Raw genomic sequence first — 16,970 nt, 5'->3', positions numbered from 1 at the left:
GGCTTCTATTTAGGATAATTTAGGTAACTCAGAACGTTGCAGAGAGTGAAATTCCAAGTAGACGATATTTCAAACAGATGCAATCGGCACTCACAGTGGCAGGGTGAAAGTGAACAATAAAAAACATCCACTCGGTTTTAATCACCTAAAAGCCTTTCTGTGGGGTGAAGGGGGAACCTTGAAGCTAGGGAGGAGGGAGTTGACGGAGGAAAATATTGGGGGTGGGAGCGCGGGGAGATGCAGAGGGAAGGTTCAGCAGGTTTAAGCCAAGATGGAAAATACTCTAATAATCTTTTCTAACTGACTCCCCTTGATAGCTTTATTTTTTATTTTTTTCATTTTCCCCTTCCACAGAAGCAATATACATCTGAATGGTCGGACTCTCAAAAACATAAATCACAAATTCAGATTTAACACACCAAAAAGCCTATGGACTGTGCAATCTGCTGCTGTGTTAGTTCCTTCTTGGATATGGGTTTTCCAATTGTTGTTAACCTCTCTTACATCCTCCTCTCTCTCTCTCCCTCTCCCTCTCTCTCTCTCTCTCCCTCCCAGTCTTCCTATTCTCTTTAGGAGCCTGTCAAGCTGTTCCCATGACAACGATGACTGCTAGCTGTCAGCAGTTGCCATGGCAATGAGACTATCTATGAGGGGAGGGGGAACTGCCACATTTGGACCCATTTTGTTTGGTTGTAGTGTGAATGCGAGTGTGTATTTGGGAAGCTTTGATGTAAGTCTTTGCCCTACAGGACCTGAAAGTCTGCTTCTTATCCTGTAAACTCTGACTACTACAACAACACACACACACACACACACACACACACACACACACACACACAGACTATAGTTTATTTTTATTTATTCATCACATACACAATTGCACAGGGCAACACGTAGTGAAATTCTTATGTACCAGTCCGACTGTAATTCAACTATATAATAGTATACTATATATATTAGTGTGATCCTTCCAAACCAGTTTATTTTGGGTCACCTTAAACTGGTCATAAAACCCCAGATTGCTTAACTTGTATCAATAATACATTCAATCTACAGAATCTGTTACACATGTCAATTAAATGACATGGGGTTATTATTTTGCTGTGAAAAAAAGATTAAACCATGTAAAGGGGAAGAAATAAATAGCTATTCCAAAACAATCTCTAGTCTAAACGCACCTTTTGGTGTGTAAACCAGCGTTGTCCTGATGTGATTTGGGGCCCAGTTTGAGCATCAATCAGAAAATGAATCAGCCGCTTTGCCATAAGACAAGCTATCCTTTTCACCGAAACACACGTTGGGGTAATAAACATCTTCTGCTGTGAAGAGGAATTTTCACCGTGCAGAGATCCTTTGCAATCGATCAGCTGATGACAGATATACAGAATGCACCTTGTGGAGTTGACACACACATTCATCCAATTGTTATATTTGGCTGTATATTACTGACAACAGCGTGGATGGATATAATAATGCTGCGCTCGATAATGGAAAAACAGTTCCCGATGTTCCTCTGTGAGTCAGCTTTTGCTCCCCAGTATTCAGTTCGGAGGGATGACACTGCCTTGGTTTAATGCTACATTCATTAGATTATATTTCTAATGGTGTTGAAACCAAGTTTAACAACACCTGCTGGATTATTGATGAGGGCAGAATTCCATAAAGGTATCCAAATGACGTCTACTGATTATTGAGTACTGTTAAGTTCAGTTACAGTACATGTTATGTAACTGAACATCCAAGTATGTTCAGTGGCATACAGTGTGAATGGCTGTTGTTTTGTGTTTCTGTATTGTTTTGCACTTCAGGGCCACCGTACTCTGAAAAATCCCTCTTATAAAAGACATCTTTCAACAACAACAACACTGATAGAAAGGTTAATTAATCTGTCAAACACTTGCACCCCATCACTGCATGTAGGCATAGTGATCAATGTAAAATGTAAAAGCTTTTCTTATTATGCAATGACTTAGAATACAAAGTTAAAAACCAGGCTAATTAACTGTTTAAGCTGTTGGTACATCTCCAAAGAAACAGTGCACCATCTCTCGTCTCCTTCAGCCGTCTTAATACTAAGGTCAGGCCAGCACATCAGCAGGAGCACGCGCTGACAAGATGAGTAGTGTCAGTTGACTGGATCGATAAACATATTAGCAAATCTGTGCGCTATCCCTCTGACTGACACACAACCGCACACGTCTTATGAAGGCACATACAGCTCAGCCCAGCCAACAGCTGGGAAAATAAATAACTGACAGCAAGTCTACTCATCTTATGCTCTCTGTGCACACCCACAGTCTGAGACACAGAAACACACACACACACACACACACACACTGATAACTCAACCGTCACCTGTCAATCTGCTCTGCCTTCTGGCTGTAAACACCACATTTTCGGAGAAGTTGGGGGGCTCCATGGAAAGTTTAAAACGCAGCTAATCTGAAAAGAAATCCTAGCAAGTAAAGAGAAAGTGTCATTCTTACTTTCCAAGCTCAGACAGACATGCCGGTGTGAAATACTTTTTAAAGTGTCTGATGATGTTTTAGGTGTTGATCAGTTGAAAACCTCATATCTCAAAAGCATCAGCTAAACTTACTTATAGGTAGAATGGAAAGTCCTCCAAACCATCATAGCAAAATGCCCAACGCTGTCGCTACCACATGTTTTCTATTTTATTAGATGTTTGAACACTTGAAAGTTTGTTGTGTTTCTTTGTATCAATATTTGCAAGCGGTCTGAGTGTGCTCCTCTGAGCTGTGGAGTTCCTCAAGGCTCAATTCTGGGTCCTGTCGTATTCACTGTTTAAACACACAATGCACTCCAAACTGCAAGTCAAGATGTAAATCATCTTTGACCATCATTGGTGCTCTGTGTTGCCTTGCGAAGCCAACGTGTTCTAATGCTTTTCATCTGAAAATGGTCCGAGCTCAGCACATAGTTCCATCCATGTAGTTATTTTCAGGAAGCACACTGGTAGATAGCCATTTAGCGGTTTATATGTGGTGTACAAACTGCCCAAATCATATATTACATACATTTAAAATAGAAATGTACAGTATGAACAGATCATCCAGCTTAAATCATAACTAAACATTATTTCAAACAATGGTGGTTGTTTCAAGGAAGAATAATTACGTTTTCGCCTTTTGGGACATAAAAACAGTGACAGCAGATTCTTCGTGATAAACTACCTGCCTCCCAGCAATGGATCAGCTGCATACATCTTCCTCGGACAAAAACATGCCATAGACGTGCATGATAGCAAGATGTGAAATTTATCACTGACAAACGTTTATTAAAACCTTTCCTTCCCCCCATTTGTCATCTGTCACCTGAACAGTTAACAAATGCCACTGGATATTTGGATTCTTTGTTACAGTGGAGCAGAAGTCTAATCTCTCTCTCGGAGACAGGGCATCGGGTTACGGTGATGCACACGCCTACACTGCTGTGAGAAATCTCCTGTCGAGCAGAATTCACAATGGTTCCTGCGACCTTGTAAATGTTCGCTTTGATTTGTAAACATGAGTAAACTTCCGCCAAGACAACAGGAATGGCCACCTAGCCTCTCATATGCGGACTCATCTGGTCCCCAGAGGAGACCAACAAATGGGGGTTTAATATTGAAGGAGGGTTCCCGGGCAAAGTTGGCATATTTTTCACCACAGAGATGTCAGCACCAGAATGAAAAAACCTCATTTGATTCTATGGTAAGAGTTGAGGAAACCGACCCATATATTCCCTTACACCAGTGCTACCATGTACACTCCAAAGGCCAAAAACTGACAAAATGTAGACAAAGGTAATCAGACAAGTCACAATATAGCTTAATGTGTAAATAAGCTTGCAGACTGCAACTCTTAAATGATTGTGTGTGTGAGAGAAAGAGAGAGATCAGTGTACCAATAAACTGATTAGAATCATTTACTTTTCTTTTTATGTTCCTTTTTTATATATATATATATATATATATATATATATATATATATATATATACACACACACACACACACACACACACACACACACACACACACATACATTATTTTCCCCTGCAACCCATACTAAATATCCACTACATTCTATTCCTGAATTTCACCTTTTGGAGGTACATACTTTTTTCGCCAGAGTGGGATGATAAACACCATCAGTCAGGGTGGTGCTCTCAGCAAGATATGCTCCCATAATCAACATTTAAACAAGGCTTCAATGAAAGTCTTTTTTCTTCTCCTTCCTCTCTTTCTCTCTCTGAATCTGAATCTTGGTCTTCAGTTGTCTGTGTCTTTGATGTTGGTGCCAACTAGGACAGCAGTGGGTGCGATGTTGCTTGCTTGGTTAGATACAGATTCACAATGTTCACAAACACACACAAACAGACGAGTCGCAAAAGTCTAGCTGAAGCATTTCAGAGAATGAGCCCTAATGTTAAAAAAAGGGAGATAGAAGAAATTGAATATAAATGGCCTGTGTGTGTGTGTGTGTGTGTGTGTGTGTGTGTGTGTGTGTGTGTGTGTGTGTGTGTGTGTGTGTGTGTGTGTGTGTGTGTGTGTGTGTGTGTGTGTGTGGGAGTAAGGGGTAGGTTTCAATAGAGGCAGCATGATAACGCTTTCCACTCAGCTGTGTTAATAATATCCCACTCCGATAGGCCCTAAATCATTCAAGTGTGTAGTGTGTGTGCGCACACACACACACACACACACACAAAGTGGTTGATGTTATATTGCTCACGCTTATGCTACAGAGCAGTGCAATAAGAACAAAACTAGAATTAGTTTGCCAGAAACAGGAATGTAGACAACATGGTCAAAAATATGCTGACGACCCAACACTATGCCCGCATGTGATTGTTGAACATCTTGTTCCAAAAACGTTGGCATTAATATTTTCGATGAACGCCTCCACTATACTGAAAACTCAAATTCATCCACACCAGACTGGGAAAACCATTTCTCAACGGTCCTTGCTCTGTGCTCATGGACATTACAAATTTAATACCACACTTTTGTCTGAAATATCTTTCTTTAGCATTAAGAGTTCCCTTAACTGGACCCTTAGGGCCTAGCTCACACCAGGAGAACCAGTTCCTTGTCAAAACTAAACTACTTGCCCTTATAGTATCTCTCTCTCTCTCTCTCCCTCTCCCTCTCCATGTGTGTATGCTGTGCACAAGCAAAGGCTTTATATTCCACAGGAGGAGTCTGCTGCAATGAACATGTATGCTCCAGATCTGTGTGTTTGTATGCGAGGGTGTGTGCACGGTTGTAGAGGGGACACTGTGACAGCCTGTGCTACATCTAATTAAAATGAAACAGAGACAGAGAGAGAGACGCACACAAACAGAGCAAGAGGGAGCAACAGGACAAGAGAGGAAGTGCCTTTTGTCTAATTTTAAGGGAAGCATAATTTTTCTCAATCATTTGGATTCTTCCATGCTCTGTTTTGTCAATAATTATCATTAGTGTACTTTTTTTGTCTGTGTATTTGTCAGAGTGTGTGTGTGTGTGTGTGTATCGTCTGTGTGATGCTTAACGTGCATTGTTATAGAAATGTTTTGCTTCTGTATTTAGATTAACACTGGAAATGAACTGGCCACATACAGAGAGAGAGAGAGAGAGAGAGAGAGAGAGAGAGAGAGAGAGAGAGAGAGAGAGAGAGAGAGAGAGAGAGAGAGAGAGAGAGAGAGAGAGAGAGAGAGAGAGAGAGAGAGAGAGAGAGAGAGAGAGAGAGAGAGAGAGAGAGAGAGAGAGTGAGTGAGTGCGTGCGTGGCACGTGCGTGCGTGCATGTGTGTGCGTTTGTGTGTTATGGCTGTAATGTGATTGATATCTGTGATTAACTAAATCAATCTGGGTGATATTTTGCACAGCGCCTGATCTGCTCCTATTCAAATGTTTGCATACATCCCCATTATTTAAGTAATGAGCCTTTATCTGTTCTCTGCACCGGTGTCATGACTTCCAATAGTGGGTGTAGTCAAAGGACAGGAATGACAAGTGGGAAAGGTTTTGTTGTCCCTCAGATTCACCGAAATTCTATAGTGATTATTACGCAGAATTCACTCAGTCATTTTTCTTTTTGTTAGCCGTGGCGGTGTAAATCCCCATCACTGCATTAAATTACCCTCAGACCACGACAGGGATAAAACTGCACTGGCGTGAAAATATATTCCATCTTCTGTGCACGACTGCTCTCAGTCTGAGCAATTAAAGAGCTTTAGAAGGTACACACTGGGCAGGAGAGGTCATTTCGGAATACGTCTGGGCACAGCTTGGACGACATCTACTTATTCGGTTTCAATGTTTTCTCAATGATCTCTTGAGGTTGTGCCTTGACTCTCCAACAAATTTCAAAATTACACAGTTTTTCCGCCTCTGGCTGTTCGTCGTCCCCAGCAGGCCACCTGCACAGATAACAGCCACAGGATGTGCTCTCATATGTCTGGGTGTGATGGTGATGTGTTGGATACAAGCTGCAGCTGAGCATTATCAACAACACTAAAGTACCCATAATTATGGGAGAGAGCCTCCTTAAAGAGATCCTATTATACTACTTTTCTGGTCTTCATTTCTTGTTAAAACTGCTATAGAGCAACCTGACACGAATCACATCACACAAAACTATGTAGTTTTTCGGGACACTCTTCCTCTTACCCTAGCGAGCACAGCAGTCTCTCTCTACACACTGCTTTCAGCTTCTCCGCCCCTCCCCCCCTGCTGCAAACCCCACTCCGTTGTGATTGGTTACCTTCCTTCCAGCAGTGGGAAATTTTCATGAAGCTGGGGGCATGCAGCCGGAGCTTGCCTGAGCGGCAGCATTACCATACATGGAAACATGACAGAAACGACCCGAGCGTGACAGAAACAATCCGGAAATTTGAACGAGTTCGGCTCGACCGGCTGCCATAGTGTTTAGTGCTCTGCATAGCCATCCCAGACGGTCAGCAGGGAATACGTCGAAATGCATGTACGTAATTATTTGATACTCTAGTATGGTTAAACATGACTATAAATCATTATAACAACGTTTATAGGTCATAAAAGTCGAAAAGTATCATAGGTCCTCTTTACGGCTGATGCAGAATGTATAGTATCTCACAGAAGTGAGTACACCCCTAACATTTCTTCAAATATTTCATTATATCTTTCCATGGGACAACACTGAATAAATTACACTTGATACAATGTTAAGTAGTCAGTGTACAGCTTGTGTAACAGGGTAAATTTACTGTTCCCTCAAAATAACTCGACACACAGCCATTAATGTCTAAACTGCTGGCAAACAAAAGTGAGTACACCCCTGAGTGAAAATGTCCAAATTGGGCCCAAAGTGTCAATATTTTGTTTTGCCATCATTATTTTCCAGCACTGCCTTAACCCTCTTGGGCATGGAGTTCACCAGAGCTTCATAGGTTGCCACTGGAATCCTCTTCCACCCATTCATGACGACATCAAGGAGCTGGTGGATATTAGAGTCCTTGCGCTCCTCCATCTCCCGTTTGAGGATGCCCCAAAGATGCTCAATAGGGTTTACGTTTGGAGACATCCTTGGCCAGTCCATAACCTCTACCCTCAGCTTCTTTAGCAAGCCAGTGGTCGTTCGGAGGTGTGTTTGGGGTCGTTAACATGTTGCAGTACTGCCCTGCGGCCCAGTTTATGAAGGGAGGGGATCATGCTCTGCTTCAGTATGTCACAGTACGTTAGTATGTTAGAATTCAATGAAGTGTAGATCCCCAGTGCTGGCAGCACTCATGCAGCCCCAGACCATGACACTCCAACCACCATGCTTGACTATAGGCAAGACACACTTGTCTTTGTACTCCTCACCTGGTTGCCGCCCCACACTCTTAACACCATCTGAACCAAATAAATGTATCTTGGTCTCATCAGCCCACAGGACATGGTTGCAGTAATCCATGTCCGTAGTCTGCTTGTCTTCAGCAAACTTTTTGTGGGGTTTCTTGTGCATCATCTTTAGAATAGGCTTTCTTCTGGGACAACAGCCATGCAGACCAGTATGATGCAGTGTGTGGCGTATGGTCTGAGCACTGACAGGCTGACCCCCCACCCCTTCAAGCCCTTCAGCAATGCTGGCAGCACTCATATGTCTATTTTCCAAAGCCAACCTCTGTGTATGACGCTGAGCAAGTGCACTCAACTTTCGTAAACTGGGCCGCAGGGCAACATGATAACGACCCCAAACACACCCCCAAGACGACCAGTGACTTGCTAAAAAGCTGAGGGTAAAGGTTATGGCCTGGCCAAGCATGTCTCCAGACCTAAACCCTATTGAGCATCTTTGGGGCATCCTCAAACGGAAGGTGGAGGAGCGCAAGGTCTATAATATCCACCAGCTCCGTGATGCTGTCATGAATGGGTGGAAGAGGATTCCAGTGGCAACCTGTGAAGCTCTGGTGAACTCCATGCCCAAGAGGGTTAAGGCTGTGCTGGAAAATAATGGTGGCCACACAAAATATTGACACTTTGGGCCCAATTTGGAAAACAATTCTTAGGGGTGTACTCACTTTTGTTGCCAGCAGTTTAGACATTAATGGCTGTGTGTCGAGTTATTTTGAGGGGACAGTACATTTACACTGTTATACAAGCTGTACACTGACTACTTTACATTGTATCAAAGTGTCATTTATTCAGTGTTGTCCCATGGAAAGATATAATGAAATATTTGAAGAAATGTGAGGGGTGTACTCACTTTTGTGAGATACTGTATATGACGGTTACCAAGAGTACAGAGTAACACGGCTCCCTCTGGCTTCATGCTTGTACCAGCATTCGTCATAGAAATGAATGCAATACACCGAAAAGTGTAGATGTCTTAGATGGAACTCTATCCATGCCTATGATATAGGCAGGAAGTATCCTATAATGATACGTCAATACTTTGTGGGAAGTTTTTAGTTCCACATGTCAATCTAAATGTTGTTTGGGAAGCTTTTTCTACCTTGAGAAGAAAATATAGTTTAAAGTTAAGCCCCAAGAGACATCCACAAGAACTCATTAAGGACCCCAAGTCTGTTTGGCCGCTGCAGAGTGGGAAGATTCAATCTCAGCAAAGTCAGCGCAGTCCTTATTTCTTGTCAGCTTGGGGAGGAAAAGTGACACTGTGGACCACATAGGACGACTTCAACTAAAAGCCACAAAACACAAAAGTAGAAAAGCAGTGGATTTCCTCCTCCGCTTGTTCATCCGAGGGACTAATCAGTCACAAGCCAGACCTACTGCTGTGTGTGGCAGCGACAGCAAAGCTTGACCTAAGGCTCAGGACACCCCAAGGACAGGCATGATTATGTGGTCGAAAAAATAATAATTTCGATCAAGTGAACAGGATGTAATACAGAACTTTCCTCTGTTGGAAAATATATTTCTTGGCTTTAAATCAGCATCCCCCCCTCCCCCCGCCGAGCCTTAAAAGTCTCACCTCGGCAATGTAAAAGCAGTAGAAGTTACTCCCAAGTGTGACATTGGCCGACCGTTAAAACTCTAGCCAAGCGAGCAAAACGTACAGCTAATTACACAGCCCTAGACTCTCGTACGAGGAACAACAACCGTGGACAAATGAGCCTTTTTCTATTTGTAATAGCATACACTTTTCTTTATTTATGTTTACTCAGACACACTCATACTATTCAACTATTTACAGTACTACCTCAAAAAGACCTGCATGGTTGCAATAGACCCTTTACTTCTGCAACTTTGCACAGCTTCCCACACAATGCTCAGGTCATGTCATAAATATGGCCTTAATATGGTGATGTCTATAATGTATTCTATATAGCTGTCGAATATCTTTACTTTTATGTTGCTGCAAATACTATTTAAAAATAATGCGATGTGATGCTGTAACTTGAATTTGCCCTTTGGCGATGGTTGAGGCTTGTTATTGTTATTTTTGGACCCAAAGCCTCAAAGTAAGTTTAGTATAACTAAGTAAGGTCATGGTGTTAATGATGCTTAGTAAAAAGTGATACGTCCATCCGTTTGTGATTGGTGTGTCTTTTCCGGCCACTGTGTTAACTGCGGTTCAGTCTCCACACACCTTGCCTCCTGGTGCTACTCTTGGAGGAAATTGGGCTCAATGAAAGCTGGATAAGCCGGTGCTTATCTTCATTATGTGTCATAAAGGTTCAGGTTCACCAAAACGTTCGATAAGATTGCACTGCAGCCAAAACAATTCACTGTCGCTGAAACAAGGACATATGTACACACACATGTCTTTGTGGAAGCTTCAACCAAAATCCTTTGCTAGACATTCTGCTTCCTAACTGCTGTTTGTCTGCTCCTCTCACTTCCTAAAACTGATTTATCTGAAGGAACAGAAGAACATCTCCACCTTTTGTGTTTTCCTCTACAAACTGAAAACATCAACACGTGAAGTGTATTATTTGCTGCCATTAGTTGCTGCCTTCCCTGAGTCTGACAGGATTGCTTTGCACTGCTGTTGGGCATGAGCACTAATTTATTCACTGAAGGGTTTGTGTCTCCATCTATTTGTTTGAATGACTGACAGCCAGGAAAGGCTGTTAATGCCTGCCGGAGAGTGCTTGGATTATTTGATTTAAAAAATCGCAGCCCACGGCTGTCAGTAGCAGAATTTGTTTTGCTTCTCAAAAAAAAGAAAAAAAAAACTTTAAGTACCAGTTTGGGCCTAATGACTTTCCCGAGGTGCAGTGGTAGAGAAAATGCCATTGATGAGCTTGTTACAGCGTTTGCTGCTTGTTTGTGCGTTTTCGCTCTTACCTTGCGGCCGTCGCTGGCGTGGCAGTTGACGTTGAGCGGTGTGAGCAAGGCCATTAGCTTCTCCTCGTTTCCACTCCTAAAGAAAAAGTAAACACACACATACGTTAGACAGAAAAAAAACCTCCAACACCATAGAGGATTAGCCCTGTTCCCTAAGCAAGAGAGTGTGTGGGAGAAAATGAGGGTGAATGCGATAAGGAGCTTGCGACCGAAAAGGGGTAGCGACAGAGAAATTTCATCTGCTGAAACAGGGCGACATAGAGAAACGTTTGAGGGGATGGATTGAAGGGTGTGTGTGTCTGTCTGTGTGTGTGTGCATGCGTGCACGTGTGCCTGTGCGTGTGTGAGCGTTTTCTCTTAAACCTGACTGCAACAAGCTTAGAAAAAGTTAGGGAAGACCATTTAGCTTAGCTGCAGTCCTGCAGAGGAGTAAAGGATTTTGTTTTATGTGGCTGGAGCTGTGTGTCCCTGTGTCTAGGCTCGCTGCCCTGATGCTAGGTGGCCTATGAGACAGTGTTGCCAAGGCAGCGGCCGGTCCAACCGTCATCCCCGTGACAGCCGTAAAGGGAGAAGCTGTCACATGGAAAGAAAAGGATTCTTCATCTTTCCTTTCCATCGGGCCTCTGCTTCCTTCTTTGTTTAGATTTCTCACTCTGTCCAAAAAAAAACATCCTCTCCATCTCTCTCTGTTTTTCTCCAACCATAATGAGCTGTCTCTTGCTCTCATCCACCGCCACCCACCCAGTTTCTTCCTATCTACCTTTACCTCCACTGGCCAGCATCTTCCTTTTGTTTATCTCGTTCTGTCTCTTTCGCCCAATCTTCTTCTTTAAAGGTGTTTAAATCCAGTGTAAATACACAGCCCATAGGTTCTGTAAACGGGCATGTTGCACACTACGGTGGGCCCCCTTTGTTTACATACCCTTTTCGAACATACCCTTATACAGATTCTAGGCTGTGTATTGATGTCAGCGCCCACACGGTACGGACAGGTAAGTGGATTGTGAGGAGAAATTCACTGATTTTGACAAAAAGTGATTTTGTCAAGAAGCGTTCTCCAGAATCGCTGACTCTACCTTAAAATCTCAGAAAGAGAAACCAAACGAGCCTATTTACCAAAACCTCAAACAGTGCCTTTAAGTAGGTCCAATGCAGCGGCTCCGGGATAGGTCTCTAGGTAATATCAATATGCTCTCAGATATCTACATAGATTATCTCTAATTTGGTCACACTGAGGAATTTTAACGTTGCAATCAGGAACAGTTTACCATCTTTTCATTCTGAATGCGTCAGGTAACTGTTCACTCTCACTGCTCTCATCAGTGTTGTTCCTAAATGCACTAGGCAGCTATTTTGAAGTACTCTATAATTATACTACACTAAATGTATTTGACATGTGTATTTGGTATATAGGTTATAAATCAAAGAAAGATGTCTTCACATTATTATTTGAAAACACTTTGTAGGCATGCTATTTGGGCCACTAGAGCCAACAGTATCCTCCTATATGCCATGTGTGGGAGTTATTTGACCAAAACATTAGTTGGAGAAAAAAAAAAGGCAAAAAAAATAAAATTCGGTGATGAGCCAGTCAATGGCTCAGCTGTGACAGAGGAACACACAGTTCACACTTAAACAATCTGTTGACCCCATAATCCACTGGGGTACTGCTATATTGCTAGGCCAGCTGCTTCTTAGTGTGAGTGTGAGAGAATGTGTGTGTGTGTGTGTGTGTGTGTGTGTGTGTGTGTGTGTGTGTGTGTGTGTGTGTGTGTGTGTGTGTCTGGGAGAGTGAGTGAGGGTGAGATAGAGAGCCACCCACACACTTTCCCAAACGGAGGCTATGCCTTTTCCACATGCAAGAGACAGAAACGCACATGCACACACAAACATATTCCCCACATGCACTGCATGCAACCATAACATGCCTCCAAAATGCATAGGTATCCCTGATCCACAAGTACTGAGCTTTCTGGATCAAAAAGAGAGTGTGTGTGTGTGTGTGTGTGTGTGTGTGTGTGTGTGTGTGTGTGTGTGTGTGTGTGTGTGTGTGTGTGTGTGTGTGTGTGTGTGTGTGTGTGTGTGTGTGTGTGTGTGTGTGGTTATGATGCTAGGCAAAGAAAGAAGGGAGGGAGTGGCAAAATAACTGAATGCAAGTTGGAAGGAAAATCAAAAGGTGGCGGCAAGTGATGGAACTCAAAAAAAAACGTAGAGAGAAAATAATGAAGAACAGGAGAGGAGAGGAGAGGAGAGGAGAGGAGAGGAGAGGAGAGGAGAGGAGAGGAGAGGAGAGGAGAGGAGAGGAGAGGAGGGGAGAGGAGGGGAGGGGAGAGGAGAGGAGAGGAGAGGAGAGGAGAGGAGAGGAGAGGAGAGGAGAGGAGAGGAGAGGAGAGGAGAGGAGAGGAGAAAAAAAGAGAGCAAACCATAAGAAACAAGGACCGGAAACAAACTAACCTAGGTGGATCGGAGGAGGGGAAGGAGAGGTAGCAGAAAAGAGAGAGAACGGGCAAACATGGAAACAAGAATGAGAGAGTAGGACAGAGAACATGTAGAACTATGTAGAGGAGGGGAAAAGGAAACAAAACAAGAGGAGGAGACGAGAAGAATGTGAGCATGGAAACAAGGGATGAGATGATGCCGGGGAACCGAAAGAGGTGAGAAAAAAGAAACGGAGGACAAAAAAAAAATAGGGTGTCACAAAGTCGGAAGACAAAGCACGATACGGCAGGAGATGAGGATGGAGAGAAATGAAAACAAAGAGTGTGGCACTCACCTGGCAGCCTCCAGCAGCTCATCCTTCTTGTATTCACCTAGATGGTTACAGAAGATCATGGTGTCAGACAACTGGCTGCTAACGCACAGCGACCACACACACACGCACATGATCAAGCGGACATATAGAACAGCCTCACACACACTACTACATGTAAATACACACACAGAGGAAGCATCTATCTATCTATCCCCTCCTCCTCCTCCTCCTTCTCCTCCTCTCTTTCTCGCTCAGTGTGTGTGTTCGCACCCCTCTGGCTCCGGTTGCCGTGGCGATGCGTTGCCGGCAGCGACCACAGCGCGTTCATTGTTTGGGCGACGAGCGGCGTACTGACACGCACGCTGCTTCTACCCGTCCGTTTGTCTGTCCATCCCTCCCACTTCTTTGTCTTCTTTCACCGCGTTTGTCCCCTGTTTCGTGGACACCGCTCATATTGCTAAACATATTTCCTCGTTCTCCATCACCTCCCTCTCTCTCTCTCTCTCTCTCTCCGTCTGTCTCTCTCTCTCTCTCTGGTTCCCTGCTTTTTTCTCTCCAGTTGGCTCAGGAGGCGCTGCTACCATAAAAAAAATCACAACAGGAATAAACAAACCCCTCCCCCCCTCCCTCTGTCCCTCCCTCTCTCTCTTTCTCCCTTGCTTAGCCCTGCCCCTGCTATTACAGTCACAACACACACACATACCTTCCCATATGTGTCTTTTTTTTTTGCGTGTGGGAAACAGACACATATGGGTGGAGATGGGGGGGGGGAGACACAAGCTATACTAGAAGACATGGAATTTGAAACACTGCATCTGTAATCTGTCCTTCTAAGTGATGGCTTTTTGTCAAACACAGGTCTGCCTTTAGGGGATGCAGCAAATGACGATCCTGTTTGAACTATGGATGATGACCAAGATGATCTTTCGATTTTAAAATAAGACGTATTATAGATTGTGTGCTGTGCTTACCAACTAGGGATTTCTTAAAAACATTTTCGGGAATAGTGCCTCTTTCCTTTTCTTCACTGCCATGAAATTGGGAGGCTCACACAGGGCACATTCAAAAATGGAACAGCAGCCAAAGTTGAAGCAGCAGAGGCGGAAATGACTCCTGGCTTGTGGTCCCTGGCATGTATCAAGCTTCAGGAAAAACACCTGAACACCTCCTACACTTCCCACAATGCAACCCAACAGTGTCCTCTGTCAGACCCTCCCTGCCTCCCATCTGCTCATTTCTTTCAAACTGCACATCCCTGTTGTGCAATACAGGCACATAAAACTTTTCCAATTTTTTACAACCTTGAGACGAAATGCATGACGGACTGATCTTGTGAACACACCACACACGCACGCAGGCACACACACACACACACACACACACACACACACACACACACACACACACACACACATTGCTGGAGTGTCCCTTTAAGAACTAGAGCAGGGAGACAGTTGGCTAAGCTTCTAAATATGACCAATTAACACGTTATATGGCAGTTTCTTTATTCTGTACCAAAAACATAACAACTTCTGGTTTCATGGGGAGTTACATGCTGGAACAATGTTTTCTCTGGGCACAATAAACTTCTCTGTGCTGCAAAGGGAAGATAATGATATGGAATTACTGCAATTCTTATTAGATAATATGACCTAGATATAAAATGTTATGTGTAATGTGCATGTTATGCAATGAACAAATAAGCTTATTCAGACCGACAGTGCCATGTTGGAAGTTTCACAGACATTTGAATGCCCCCCCCCCCACCCACCCTAAGAGGCCAAATTTAGCCAGGCTGCTGTTTCACATTAAAAGCTTCTAATGGCTTTTATTGTGAAATAGCCATAGCAGAAACATCACAGTGCTGTTAGCGTGATCCCTACAAGAGGCCATCATGATCAAAGTAAACAATGCTTTATAGAGACAAACGGCACAACAAGGTGAAAAGTGACCGGTGGGCTTTTTCACAGATGGAAAGCAGAATCAAATAATTGGCAGCACGTGTACTACTCAACAAAGTTCCTCTCTTAAAAAGGGGGATATGGAGAAGGAGAGAGGTATAAAATTGAAACTGTAATAAAAAATAAATGTAAAAAATAATTCAAAGGAGGATGGAGAGGTAAAATGTCACGCAGATTAATGAAAAGAGGATGAGGAGGAGGACGGGCTGTGTGTACATGGCGCAGACGGATGGGTGGGGTAGGGGTGAGGAGCGAAGAAGAGAGGTTACGGGGAAGGGGGGAGGAACAAAGGATTTGTAGATGAAAGAGAGAAGGGATGATTAGGGATCTGGAAACTGACATGCATGGATTTGACACAGTATAATTGGTGTTAGGGAGGCTAAGGCGGAACAGTCGGAGGAAGAGGAAAAAGGGGGGAGGTGGAGAGGGGCACGGAGATTGAAAAATTTGAATACAAAGAGGAAAGAGAGATATGTACAGAGCGAGAGAAGAGAGAGAGGTCGAGACGCTGAATTAGATGCTGTAAGTTTTGAACCGGTTTGTTCCGAGACAGAATCATTTCCCTGTACACACCTGACAGTCACAGTTACTGCCATCTGGAGTATATCATCATTATCATTGCAAGTATTTGTATTGGATCATTGGACTACATCTCATCCATAGCATTGTGCTTATTTTAGTACAAATACATTTTCCTCCAACAAAATAATTGGAAAGTGAAGGGAGCCACTCTTATTTGAAGTCTTATGAATCTGTCCCACTTCAAACTTCATTCAAACTTTAATCAGGTCATTACACTTTTATTGGATTGAATGAAATGTATGTTGTTGCAAGAGATCTCATGAGATCCGAGTCCGCTGTCATGCACGGCGTGCAAATTAAGTGACAGCGCTACAGGGTCAACTGTTTTCTCCGCCACTGTCCAAATGTTATGTATTCTTGGAGAGCTAGAGTGATTGTGACTCAGCAGTTAGAATTAGTCTCTCTCTATTTCTATAGGAATACAGTAATAACCCAGTGGACAGACTAAGCTGTCTTTTCTGAAATGCAGCACAATGCTGGATAGGGAGTGTGTTACTTGATGGAGAAGGCGAACAGTGCAGCCATTTTTTAGGACTTTGGGCGAAGTCAGCATGGTACTGTTGCAGACAGGGCCAGAAGAAAAACTTTTTTTTCCCTCCATATATATGAATGCTAACCTAAAAAGGTAAATATCCATTCAATTTTATGCTAAACTGAGATTTTTTTCCACAGTTTTAGTTTGCTGCCAGACAGCTGTTAATGTTTGTATCACTCCACCAATCAGCTGCTCCACTCAGAGCTAATGCCGATTATTCAAGAGACACAAGAAAACAAAAAATAAATGGCTGTCTGGCGGCAAACTAAAGCTGTGGAAAAAATCTCTGTTTAGCGTACAATTAAACTGATATTTAAGTTTTAGGTTAGCATTTATATATGTAGAGGAAATACGTTTTTTCTTCTGGCCCTGTCTGCAACAGTATAAG

At 43.2% G+C, this 16,970-nt stretch overlaps 1 protein-coding gene across 1 annotated transcript in view; it reads right to left on the bottom strand.

The window, feature by feature from the left end:
• The window catches only part of LOC307265218 (poly [ADP-ribose] polymerase tankyrase-1-like), a 78,075-nt gene that overhangs the window by 36,418 nt on the left and 24,687 nt on the right, over positions 1-16,970 (bottom strand). The window contains exons 5-6 of the mRNA XM_080046850.1: positions 13,526-13,562; positions 10,753-10,828 (exon numbers count right to left, since the gene is read on the bottom strand). Coding sequence (XP_079902976.1) covers positions 10,753-10,828; positions 13,526-13,562 — 113 coding nt within the window. The remainder of the gene's footprint in view (positions 1-10,752; positions 10,829-13,525; positions 13,563-16,970) is intronic.

Source organism: Ammodytes marinus (genome assembly GCF_949987685.1).
Source record: "Ammodytes marinus genome assembly, chromosome: 18".
Classification (NCBI taxonomy): Eukaryota; Metazoa; Chordata; class Actinopteri; order Uranoscopiformes; family Ammodytidae; genus Ammodytes; species Ammodytes marinus.
The sequence above is the reverse complement of the archived record's forward strand: the minus strand, read 5'-3'. Positions and strand labels throughout refer to the sequence as shown.